A 13,363-nucleotide genomic window follows, 5' to 3' on the forward strand; every position below is an offset into this window, starting at 1 on the left:
TCCAGGCTGTCTCACAGCCCAGCAGCAAGAAGTCAATCAACGTCCTTAAAGGTCAGCATAGACGCCAGGGAACGCGGCAGCGCTCGGCACCCTATGCTATCAAGGTAGACATAATTTTGAAATTTAAAACATGCACTTGAAGAAGAAAATGCATTTCTACACGTAGCCTGGAGAGCTTTCTCTGCTCTAAAGAGTGGCCTCTTTACAGTACTAACTCAACCCTCTCTGTACCCACCTTTGCATGCTCTGAAGACAAAAAACCCTTTTTAGATACAATTCCTATTCTTCTCTCTGCCATGTCTCTGCTTATCTTCAGGACCACACGGTCTCTGGGTAGCCTATGAACCTTAAAAATGTTTTTCAGAAGCTGAAAACACACAGGCTGTTAAGCAGAAGATGCTATTTACAGGTTCACAGGAATACTCTATCAACTGTAGCAACTTCTGTATTTTCAAGAACACATAGCAAAAAAAAATGGGTTTTTTAGGTATTTTATATGAAAGGCTTTGGCAGAGCTCCTGCGCACTCGGAGCTGCAGAAGGAAGCAGCAAACTCTCCGAAATATCAGCCTCTGTTAGGTATTAACCGGTGTAATTACACAGACTTCTTGTCCTCCAACATTTGTTCAGGCAGTTGTGCTTCATGCAGCGCTGCACAACTCCTTCCACACTTAGAGCCTCGCAAGCCCAGCTATGCAGCGCTTGGTGTCCTGCCAGAGCCAAAACAAGGACTCTTAAAAGACATTAGAAGTCCTAGCCCTGGGTATGCCACAGAATAAGCCAGCCTTGGACTCACACAGAGAATGACTGGCAGTTGTATGAATTGTTAACACTCACCCAAAAGTGTTTGGATCAAGAAAGAAACTGTCCCTAAAAAATAGATGAATTGTAAGTATGTTCCCAGCTGCGCCCTGTTGCATGAACCCCAGAATTTAGCAGGGATGCAGGGGCTGCCTTCCCACACCATCACTCAGCCTTCACTGCACATCAATCCCTCCCCTTCCAAGATGTTTACACAGAGATACTGCAGCTGCTTACAAAAGACAAGGAATTTCAGCGTCTGCAAACCAGCCATTTGGGCAAGCAGGTTCTGGGAGGCAGCAGGGGTAAGAAATCAGTGCACACAGCTGAGCCCAATATGCCTCAGTGGTAAAACCTTTCAGGAAAAATAGAGATCAAAAGCTGCATAAATGAAGTAATTTCACGCTTTTTGGGAAGGGGGAAGAAATATTGTTTCGCTAGGTTTGGGATAAATCGTTTGCCCTAAAGACTGTCATGCAAGGGACATACCAGCGCCACACAGCACGCGTGGGAAAGGGAGCACAGAGACGCCCTTTCCTCTCCAAGCCTGTACCTGCCTGTTGCACATGAAACATTTGTTTTTCCTTACAATAGTTATCAGCCTTAACTGCTGCACTGAAACTAGACCTCAAAAATCATTGAGCTGAGCATTCCTAATCTCCACAGAGATCTCAAACTTCAAATAAAGCACAGCTGAAGAGCTGTCATCTTACGACATGTCAGGGTAGAACAAATTTGCCCATATTCACTGATACATGCGGGCTGTCCCTTGGATTAACACAAACACAGAAGACCTACAGCTGTGCATGCCACAGTAACTGCCTCAGCATTTCTATTTGTTTCAACAAATATTTTTTCCCCACTCAATTTATATTATTTGTGTGAACAGCACAGGGCCATCCCTCGCAAGCAAATCACTCCTACTTAACGAACGGCTCCTCATCCTTGATGTGACCAGCCCCAAGCTTCATCTTCCACGAAGAAAGCAAGATTAAAATACTGCTTCTCACCGGTCACTTCCTAATGGGAGATAAGAGGCTGCAAAAACAAAAATGTTTCCCATGCCTGTATGTTCACGACTTTTCTGCTTTAACCAAGAGCTTCACATGGCAAAAGCAAAGGTGCAACACCCTCTTGCCCCAGGGTCCCAGCAGTAGCAATGGAGTGAAGGGCTCACCTCCTTTATAGTATTAAAGCAGAGGTTACTGCCAAAAGCAAAAGGCTGATTTTATTGAGTGTTCAAGCTAGATTATTATAAATAAGGCACATACACTTAAAATACAAAAAAATCTCAAAAAAATTCTAGAATTTCACTCCTCCTTTTGGAGCCTGGTTTTTGATCACCAACAGGACAATGTTTGCAGTCCTCCTCATACCTGCGCATCCTTCACATATGGGGAGATGCCTGAGACCAATTGGGAATCTGCACCCATAAAAAAATTAGTATAAATTAGTATATTAGTAAATGAGTATATTAGTAAAATTAGTACAAAGGAAGTCACAAGCAACCTGTACTCATCCAGCTGCTCATTACCCATCTTGCCAGGTAGATACATATACAGCAAGCCCCTGCCCTGCCGAAACACACACTGGCAGAAGCGGTGAGACAAATAAAGAACATGAAAAAAGGAAAAGAACCAGCATCAAGCAAATAATGAACTACAAACACTGCCAATTTCAACAGTTTCAGAGGTGTTTCCTTGTTTTTCTTTTTCCTTCAAGACAGCAGAGAACAATGCAATTAAAAGGAATGGAAAAATCAAGACTCATAAAGAAAAGCAGCATTAAGGAGAATCTGCTCTGCATGAGAAGACAACATCTTTTGAAACTCATCCACAACAGGCCCTCCCAAAATTTATCTGCACTGATTTGCTTTGCACGACAAGAAATATTGAAATTAACGGCACATTACAGCATCTTATTTCTCAATTGCCAGAAATGAGTTACAAACCATTCACATCAAATACTCTCTTCCCACAGGGAGCTACAGAAACGATGCCGCATTCAAAGAGAAACAGCACAGCGTTTGCATGCAGCACACAAAACTACTCGTCCGAGGGGACATGGATGTTTTATTTTTGCTTTTATAAACTCTGAATGCTTTGAAAAAGATCTTGCATAAGAGAATAACAAATTGTAAGTGCCACATACTCAGCGATGTATCGGAGGAAACACCAGGGCTGTGACAATGGACCAAAACTTAAGCGTGGGATGGGCAGACTTTTTCCCACCTTTATGATTCTTTAATCTGATCTGGAAATCTCAAAGCATCGAAGCCCAATTCTAGAGAACAACAGCCAAGTACAGTTCCCATTGTGGACTTTCCACAAACAACCCTGTCACCACATACTACTCAACAAATATGACCCTTGCTTTGCATGGAAGACATGGATTCCCCCCGTCAGGAGACTGAAGTTGAAGATGTAAATTAAAGTGCTGTATAAATGGGATGTTTATTACCCATTCTTATATTCAAGTCAATGACATTGTTTCTCTAAATCACTTAGATTTACACTGAATTCTTTTGGAGCTTGTTCTGTTGGGTAACAAACAAAAAAACTATTTTTGGTAGAGGATGGAGATAAATCTGTGGTTTCCGGAGAAAATATTAAAGGCAGCTCAAGAAACCTCAGCCAGCAAGAGATAATCTTGCTATCAAAAAATGTGATGTGCTAGTCATGCTGGCATATATTGCCCTCATTAAGTTTCACAGTTAATGCAGTATAGAGACAAGTGGAAACAATCACATTACTCAGGATTATAATTCCAGTTTCTGCAACCTTGTCGAGATCAAGGAGAGCTCAAAATTAACAACAGGTACACCTGAGCTAGTTCTGTGTTAGTGTGAACAAAGAGAAAAATCAGTCCACACACGCTGTATCTTCATCACCTCGGCTGCATCCACTGGCAAGACTTCAGAGTCATTTTAATGCCCTGTTGATTAACCCTACCATCTTTACAACTAGGTTTCAGGCAGAGCAATACACATGATAAGAAGAACCTGCAAATTATTGGGTTAAAAAAGAAAAAAGAGAAAAGGTGGATGCTGCAGCAAAGCCCTGAGCGCTGCAGGGCATGTGGGGCCTTGATCACAGGCTGCGATGAGAAACAGGCACAGATAGAGCACCCGGGTGTGCGTGGGCAGACCCCCACGCAACAGCTCCAGGATTCTGCCAGCAGCCTGCCCACACAGACCTCGCTACGGGAAACAGCACTTAGAATGCTAATTTCTCACTTTACTACTAACGATATGATGAGTTGAAAGGTTCTGGTTAGCTGTCAAAAAATAGCTACTTCTTCTTTGAAATTGTCACAATCCTTTGTGCAGAATTCACAAAGAATCCTAGTGCATCTCATAAGCCGCACAGCATTAGCTGCATCAAACTGAGCTACAGGTAAAAATTACTTATTCTGCTCATGCTAAACAAATGAATAGATTTCTTTTAAACCGTAACAACCACCACATTGCTAAACTCCCCCGGCACCCCCCAAGTAATTGCCAGTTCACAAAACAGGTTCCACTACTACGGAGGATTAAGAAAAAATATTCACACCTGTGCCCATCTCCATAAGTTCATGTCAACATGTTTTTGATGAGCAGCATTCCCATGCAAGTAACAATGTGCAAAGGAAAAAAAAAGAAATAAAGCCACACAGCAAAGGCCCGTTTGTTTAAGAGCAAGAAAAATCAAATGCATTGCTTATAGAAAGAAGTGGAGAATAAACATACTCGGTGTCCCTCCGTGCTCAAACCCAAACCCACACTTCATCTGGAACAAACATCTCCTGCGTGTTCCCTGCACAGCCCACTACAATGATTCCAAGATTTGTGACCATTTCCTGCTTTTTCTGGGGGGTTGTTGTTTTAAAGTGTAGTCATTATTAAAAATACGAAGGGGCTGAGAGCCCAAGGAACACCACGGCCAGGACTGCAGCATCGTCTTGATGGATACACACACACACACATTCGCCTCCTCTCTGCATCTGCCTGCGTTTGACAAGCCATGCTTTTAATTAAATGTCTCCTAAGGTCTGTTGAGAGCAAAGTGCATATGAACCCTTGCCAAAAAATAACTCGTAGGGCAAACAGCTCTTCTGCCACCTACAAAAATTACACTGGAAGCCATTCAGCTCTGCCAGGCTCCCTCCTAAAGCAAACCCCATCTTCCTCCAGCACTACTTGGCGGCTTTTTCTCCCGCAGCCCTCCCTCCTCATCAGCCCTGCACTGATTAAAACACCCACAGAAATCCCGTGTCCCTGGCTGGCAGAAGCACAGCACACATGGTCACTGCCTTTAAATTACGGTGGTCTCCCCATCATCTGACGTGTCCCTCAACATCTCCTGACCAGTGCATCCTCCCCAGCCAGCCCTGGGAAGATGACAAGCTGCCCTTGTCCAGGGGAGCACTGCAGTATTCTGCAGTACGGCTGTGTGCTGCAGCCAGGGCACCCACAGCCCGGGCTTTTGGGAGGCACGACCGGCAGAACACACCAATGCTTTCAAGCTATTTATTTCCAGGAGCTCAGGGCAGGAGGCAGCCGCTCGTCCACAGAAAAACCTGCAGAAGTGCCCTTGGCTGCCAAGCATAGATTGGGAGTGTCCCTCTCCAAGGCACCCTTTGGTAGAAGGGGTCGGCGCTGATTTCTGATGGCTGGTAGAAAAGAGCCAGCAACTTGAGACCTTTGCATTTATGCACAGAAAGCAGCAAATACCACCTCCATGAACATGCACACCACGAAAATAATACCACACAGCCGACTGAGCAGCGATTTTAATCCAGGCACCCATCAACTTTTGAGCATCTCCAGGCTGAGATGATTTTTTAACCCGTGGTGCCCACCAGCATGGCACAGAAACCCCAACATTGCCCTTTGCAGCCCCACCCCACGGCTGACATGCACCGTGCCCGTCTCCTCCACACCACGCTCCCGCCTCGATGCGTTTATCCTGACAGCCCAAAATAGCCAAAAAAAAAAAAAAAGAAGCGTAGGAGGGGAAAAATAATATTAAAAAAAAAAAAAAAAGAAAAGACAGGTTTGGAAAATGCTGACCCTGGTGCAAGATAACAGATTGCATGTTTGAGCAGGAGAGACGGAGAAAAGAGGGAGGCAGAGGTGGTGTCCTGGAAGCAACTCGCAACCCCCAAAACACGGGGGTGAAGCATTTACAAGCAGCCCCTTTCCAGGGGGCTTCCCCAGCGGGGACACGTACCCAGCCCCGGGCAGGGTCCCCGAAATAGCAGCAGGACCCGGGGCCGGGCCGGGAGGTCGCGCCGCCACCGCCCCCCGGTGCTGCCGCATCTCATCGTGCAAAGTTTCTCCAAGCCAGGTGGGGAACAGGTTTCCTCTCACCCGGGTCCCTCCAAAAACCCTTCGGTCTCTTACCTTCATGTCGCTGATGATGGTCTGGAAGAGCCCTCCGAGCGCACTACATTCCTTCTCTATCACAGCCTCCATTTTCCTCGCCGAGCACACTGGAGGAGGCAGAAACTGCTGCAATTTCACTACTGAGCTAAAGAAAAATGAGACACCCCAGCTTCCCACCTCGCGGAAGAAAAAAAAAGGAGGTGGGGAGCAAACGAGCCGATGTGGGCAACGAGAAAAAAAGAAAAACACAACACACCTGAACCCCTGTCTGCCTACACCTCTAAAAATGTAAAACCGGGGAAAAAATACAATCCAGCGCTACTGCCGCCTGTCTCTCACACGCTCCTGCCCGCCCCGCTGAGCAGCACCCGGGGGTTCGGAGCCGAGCGGGCACGACCCTCCCACGCACGGGCGGCCCCCAAATCCATCTCTGCGCACAACGGCCCCGGCGGTGGCGGTGGCGGCGGCCCCGACCGGCCGGCACGGCGGCGCGCTCAGGGCGGCGGGAGCCCGCAGCCCGTCAGCTCCGCGGCGCTGGGCAGATGCGCACGCACACCCCCAAAAATAAGAAAAAAAAAAAAAATATATATATATATGTATCTATAGATCTATAAAAATAAATGAGATTGCGCTTCAAGCCGCTCCCCGGGGCGCAGCCTAGGGGGTCCCTGCCAGCCCCGACAGACCGGGCTACAGCTACAACACCCGCTCCGCTGCCCGCCCGCTCCAGCACACGCCCGCCCCGCCCGCGCGGCGCTGCCCGCCCCGGCCCGGCCCCGCGCTGCGCCCGCCCGCGCGGAACGCCCCGCCCCGCCCCGCCCCGCCCACCGGTCGCGTCACCAGCGCAGCCGCTGACTGGGCTCGGCGGCCGGCGGGCAGCGGGTTAAGGGTTCGCGCCCCGCTGGCGGCGGGAGCGATGCTGCCCCCCTCCTCTACCCACGGGGCGCAGGCGGCGAACCCGTGATCTGGGGGAAGCCGCGTCCCACCCCTCGGGGCGGCCCCTCCTGAATGGTTAGCGCCGGGCGAAGAGACTATTTTTCTCATGACATTCACAGAAATTGCCAAAATTCACTTGGTTCTGGTGAAAAACACCTGCCTCAGCCCAGTGCTTTCGAACACCTGAGTTGAAGGCACTCCGTGAGCCTACAAACCTGGTGTAGAGGTGGTGGTGGATACCCCATCCCTGGAGACATCCCAGGCCAGGCTGGATGGGGCTCTGAGCAACCTGATCTGGTTGAAGATGTCCCTGCTCGTTGCAGGGGGTTGGACTGGATGATCTTTGAAGGTCCCTTCCAACCCAGACTGTTCCATGATTCTACAGTCAGCAGCAGCTTTAATCACAGAGTATGTGGGGCCAGGTATCCCTCCTGTCCCACAAACGCAAGCCTATATTTAAGGGTGTTAACGTAAGTTATATAAACCATGGGTTTTTTTAAGTCATTCAGCTTTCACATTATGCCAAATTTTGCAAAACATTCCTATCAAAGTTATGCATTGATACATGCACAGAGGCCATGGCACAGGTCCTGCAAACACGGGTGCCTGTGCTTCTGCTAGGGACATCAGCAACGTAGCTGAAAGTACTGAGGTCCCTGGGACTCTCCATTTCACTGATATAAAAGCATGTCCCCAACTATTATGGGGAGCTCAGGCCTAAAGATTCTGTAATCACGAACCCCAGGGGAAACACAAGCCTGGAGAAACAGGCTGTGTCACCACATGATTTTATAAAAAAACAGATGCAGAACCAGGAAAAACTAAGTCTGGGAGAATAAGCCTTAGCCCTTACAGTGAGGAGGTTGGGGGTTTTTCTGTCTTCATATGTACATGCACACACAAGTACATGCACAACCATGACTGAGATGGAAGTTTAGAAACTTAAGTTATTAAAATTAAAAAGTTGTGAAATGTATTTATGCAACAAACTCTGCCTGGAAACCAGTGTGGTCACCATGATATTTTGCTTTTTTCCCACCAGTATCTATGTACACTCATGTGACAGATTACGTTCCCCATGTTAATTTAGCACTGAAGAGAAAGGCTGGACAGGTGCCCTGCTTCCCGTGGGACCGTGGCGGCACAGGCTGCCGCAGCAATTTCCCCAAAAAGCATAAATTGAGTGCTTTTCCTCACTTCACTGCAGGAGGAAACACCACCCAGGTCTGACCGAGCCATGCATTTTTTCTGTATGACCCTTTCTCCCAAAGAAGAGCCCAGCAAATGCCCCGGTGGTTTGCGATAATGACACCTGTCCATCACACTCGGATCTTCAGGTGCTGTCACACAACTGGCATGACAGTGGTCCCCTGGGACGGTGTCACATCCAGCAGTTCGGCAGGGAAAGCTGGTGGCCTGCTTTGCTTTCTTCAGCTGCTCCGTTTCTGGGATGGCCCTTGTTTTAGCACAAGTAGGGGTTTGGCTGCCCCCCTTCTGGGAACGAGAACTTCCAGTGCGAAAGTGAAGGTAGCAGAGTGCACGATGCATGTGGGACAGGGGGAAAAAAACCTCCTATAAGGAAAAGGCTGTTGTTTAAGGACTGCATTGATGCTTTCGTTAATAAATCGGGGCTCTCTGCTCTGTGCAAAGCAACAGGTCTTCATGCAGTGATGGAACAGCACGCAGGTATACAATAGACCAAGGAACTAATCATTTCAAACCTCCACAAATTATAAGTAAATTAGCCACACGTTGTTAGAGAATGTTTTTTACCTTGCAGATTTGAAGGAGAAGCCGTACTCGGCACTGGTTATGATGAGTAACCTGCTGAACCACTGTGACTCGAGTGTGCCCAGTCACAACCTAGAGATACCCTATCAAAACTGTCCAGGTGGAACATTTTTGTGTCAGAACGTGCTGGGTCATGAAAAATGGAGGCATGGCGATTTCAACAAACTATATATTCGTAGGACAAAAAATCAAAATGAAACATTGCAGACAGAAAACTATTTATTCCTGTCAGTATTTTTAATTTAAAAACCTATTTTGTTAAATTTTCATTGTATGTATCATTTAGAATAATGAAGTTTTTAATTTTATATTTTAAATTTTTGTTTGCAGCAGAACACAGCAAAAAATAAAGCAAGAGCATATAAATTAAAGCCATCAAAACAGGGTCATGATGACTGACTTTTTTTTTCTTTTGCATTGAAGGAAATTTCAGACTTCTAATTTTATTCTGTCTTTTAGTGACTTTTAATGATAGATTTTTCTGTGGGATGGTAATTCAGCTTCAACCAGCTGTAGAGTGAGAGTTAACTTTTTTTTTTAAAGACCTGAGTCCAAACGGTTGTTTAAAGTGTGAGTTAAAAGTAGTTTGGTGATGCTGCGGTAACGTCAGGTTACCATCTGTCACATTATTTCTGGGATCTGCGTGATTGATTCCTAGCAAATCACTTCCTGCAAGCATTATTTGCAAAACTTTCATATGGGCAAAGGCTATTTCTGTGTTTGTGAGCCATCATTACTGGGGAACATTTCATTACCAAGTGATGACATTCTGTAAAATATCCCGGCACATGGGCAAATGCCAGCGCCACTTCTTGATGGTGGGTTGGCTGCGTGCATCTTACTCGGCAACCCCCAACAGATGTCCACCTTAAAATTTGTCAACGGCGCAATCGTAACCCTTGTTCTGACATCCTTCAACACTTTGGGTGCTCTGCTGATGGAAAGGCTCTTCCACTGAGACTTCAAGAAGGCTGCTGGTTAAGATATCACAGAATCGACTGGGTTGGAGAAGACTTCAGAGATCATCAAGTCCAACCCTTGGTACAACTCCAGTCCATTTACTAGATCATGGCACTAAGTGCCATGTCCAATCTCTATGTAAAAACCTGCAGGGATGGTGAGTCCACCACCTCCCTGGGCAGCCATTCCAATGCCTGACCACTCTCCCTGCAAAGAATTTCTTCCTAATATCCAACCTAAATTTCCCCTGGCAGAGTTTAAGCCCATGCCCCCTTGTCCTATTGCTGACTGCCTGGGAGAAGAGACCAATCCCCACCTGGCTAGAACTTCCCTTCAGGTGGTTCTAGAGAGTGATGAGCTCACCTCTAAGCCTCCTCTTCTCCAGACTGAACAACCCCAGCTCCCTCAGCCTCTCCTCATAGGTCTTGTGTTCAAGTCCCTTCACCAGTCGTGTTGCTCTTCTCTGGACCCGCTCCAGCACTTCAATGTCTTTCCTGAACTGAGGGGCCCAGAACTGAACACAATACTCCAGGTGTGGCCTCACCAATGCAGAGTACAGGGGAAGGATCACTTCCCTTGTCCTGCTGACCACGCTATTTTTGATACAGGAGATAAGAGGGTGGATATCTCTGGAGATAAGAGGGTGGGTTGAGCAATGACTTTGTCAGTTTGCCTGGCCAGGGTTGTTCCAGCTGCTCCTCCCGGGCTGGGTACAGAGGCACAAAATTCAGCAGAGTGAACCAGGGCACAAACCCATGAAGGTCAGGAATCCACGTCCTGCTCCTCGTCTGCCGGCAGACTTGCCGTACGACCAGAGTGTGTCCACTCACGTTTCTGTGCCTTGCTTTCTCCTTCTGTACAATGAAAATCCCATTTTTAAAAGCATTCTGAGTGGTTTTGCTCAGAGCACAAGTGCGAAATGTCACTGCGATCAGAACAAATACACACTGTCAACGTGCCATAAAAACATTCAGCTGGTGCTTATTTAGGTCCTGATCTTACACAGATTTAAGCCTACTTATGAATGCGAGTAGCCCCGTGGAAGAGCAGATTACACATGCACTTCAGTGTTATCAGATTGAAGTCATAGAACAACAATCACAAAAGGTACTTAATCACCTTTAAATTACAGTGTTCCTAATTTAGCTAATGTTATTCCCCAAAGGAAAAATTACCTCATCTAGCATACAATAAAGAAAGAATCAAGGGCTGTTCCTTCAAGTGGCTGACAGTTCAAAAGAGATACGATTTTTTAAAAAATAGGTTGCTAAAGGCGGAACTATTTAATTGAATTATCTCTTTAAGAAATTGATGCAAATTAATATTATAGTGCTTCATTATATTGCCACAGAATCTTTCATCCCTAAGCCTTCTTAAAATATTTTAATAAACTTGAAAAGCAAATGTGGGCTCTTGATTTTTTTTTAAATGAACCAGTATTCTGTCCCTGTTGGAGGCTTTCTAATAGTGCTTCATAGTTTGAAGGATGGTGGTGTCTTCTTCTTTAGAGACCGAGGAAAAAGAGCCCAAGAGCTTCCAAGAGACAACATGATTTCCTTCAGTCCCCAAGGTGCTCACCATGGACAATCCTGATCTGTCTATAAAAGCAGATGAGCTCATTTTACAATGGATGGAGAGGCAGGATGACAGCAATACAACCAGGAAACCCAACAGAATCCATGTGATCCAGCCATCCCAACTGCGCTACAAATATTAAATAATTAACCCTCTTTATGACTAGCAAAAAATCTGTATTATATCTAAAGAGGCTTAATTATTCACCGGTCATTCCTGGAAGTGGGGACCTGGTCAGGAAGCATTCACTTTTACTCAGGAGCAGCTGGTTACAATCTCTGGTTGCAGAACACGAGAAATAACAATGTTGTGGTTCTCCAGCTATATTTGGGTTATTTTTATGTCCTGAATTGCTTTTCAACTACCACGTAGCATTGCTGTAGTGGGGATACCTCTGCAATTGTTTCTGCTTGCTGCTTGCTGGCAAAGTAACAGCTGCTATTGCTTTATCAGGATTGATTTCCATAGAAGAGCTCCATCTAAAGCCTACCTACAGGCAACAACTCTGCAGCAAAATATCAATGCGGTCTCATTTTCGGCTGCAAGCTTTTCTCAGAAGGAAAACAAAAATGCATTTTCAGCAAAGTCCAACATGAGATATCATTCATTCGGAGCAGAGAGTGGGCAAGATGCTGATTTTTAAGGGACTAAAATAATCTTCCCCTACACTGACAAGTAGGAAAAATAGTCCTTCCCACATGTTTCTCCGTGCACAAGGCACAAAAGCTGAGAATCAAGGCTTGCATGTTATCAAGGGCGTTACAGACAGGTCGCATTTTGTAGTAGTGGGAATGTGAAATGTTCTTGCCCACATTTGCCACCTCAGGCTGGTAGATGCAGAGAAGGCACTCAGGTCTATCACTTCCGTCCAAGCAATGCTCCTGCCATCGCTCTTAAAGCTCTTGCATGATGAACCTCAATAAATGGGCAGAGGAGCTCTCATGGCCAAGGATATGTGGGCACTTTCATCCTGTGCAAGTCCACAGTCTCATTGTGTGACCTCCTCCCTACGCCGTCCCATGTCACCGGCACCGGAGCTCAGGCTGCTGTATGATGGTCATGCAGGGACCTGATTTGGCTGAAAATTAAGCCTACAACAAAAGGTTATTTTAGCCCAGAAGAAGACTACCTTTTCATGTTTCAAAGTATAACCATTCCCATGCTCATTCCCTGGGAGATACCTTCTTGTTTTGCATCTCCAGCCAACACAGCTTTAAATATCCAGAACTGTGGATCTGAACTCTCTTTCAAACTGGCTTCATTGCCTTACATCAGGTTCTGGTGTGGACACATTCACTCCACAAAAACTGGCCTCCCTTTCACATTTTAAAGCTGTTTAGCCAATGCATCTTGAAGTCACACCCTAAATTAATTCGGATGAAATTTCCTGAGTGTACCTGTGTAGACAAGCAGTAAGTGAAAAAAAAAATCAGGTTAGTTATGCTTACAGTTACATACACGCTTAAAAGCTTTGTAGAAGTAAAGCCTATGATAGGTATCACTTTTGCAAATAGTTCATGCTATCTTCTTTAAAGCAGCACCAACTTTGACTTCAGTATAATTATACATATATATCACAGTTGCCTCTTGGGCTGTATCTACAGCACATACATTAGTCCAAGCCTCTGTCAGCCATTTCTCCTGATATAAAATGAATCTGAGTTCTTCTGTACTTCCCATCAAGCAGAAATTTGTAGTGGGTCACTATTCCTGAAATCTGTGAGATCCGTATTTGTTGGTACGCACAGAATTCAGTGCATTGAACCACCTCAGGACGTGGTCATGTGAAATATAATGCAACACTTTCTCCTATAAAAGAAAACATTATTTTTTGCCAGGCCATAAATCCAGCTTTTAAAACAAGCATTACATTCACAAAGAAATGGTTTAGAAAAAAAAAAGAAAGAAACTTATTTCAATGGGCAGACTTCCA

At 45.8% G+C, this 13,363-nt stretch overlaps 1 protein-coding gene across 23 annotated transcripts in view; it reads right to left on the minus strand.

Annotated features, from left to right (window-relative positions):
- Positions 1–6,917, minus strand: part of MTSS1 (MTSS I-BAR domain containing 1) — a 129,050-nt gene extending 122,133 nt beyond the window's left edge. For 12 of the 23 annotated variants that reach the window (XM_065054383.1, XM_065054377.1, XM_065054376.1 and 9 more), the window contains exon 1: positions 6,187–6,914. In XM_065054383.1, coding sequence (XP_064910455.1) covers positions 6,187–6,258 — 72 coding nt within the window. In that variant the 5' untranslated portion in view covers positions 6,259–6,914. Of the gene's footprint in view, positions 1–6,186 lie in introns of all 23 variants that reach the window. The other 11 variants (XM_065054381.1, XM_005507289.3, XM_065054380.1 and 8 more) reach the window with 4 other exon arrangements.
- Between the last annotated feature and the right edge of the window lie 6,446 nt (positions 6,918–13,363).

Source organism: Columba livia, chromosome 2 (genome assembly GCF_036013475.1).
Source record: "Columba livia isolate bColLiv1 breed racing homer chromosome 2, bColLiv1.pat.W.v2, whole genome shotgun sequence".
Lineage (NCBI taxonomy): Eukaryota > Metazoa > Chordata > Aves > Columbiformes > Columbidae > Columba > Columba livia.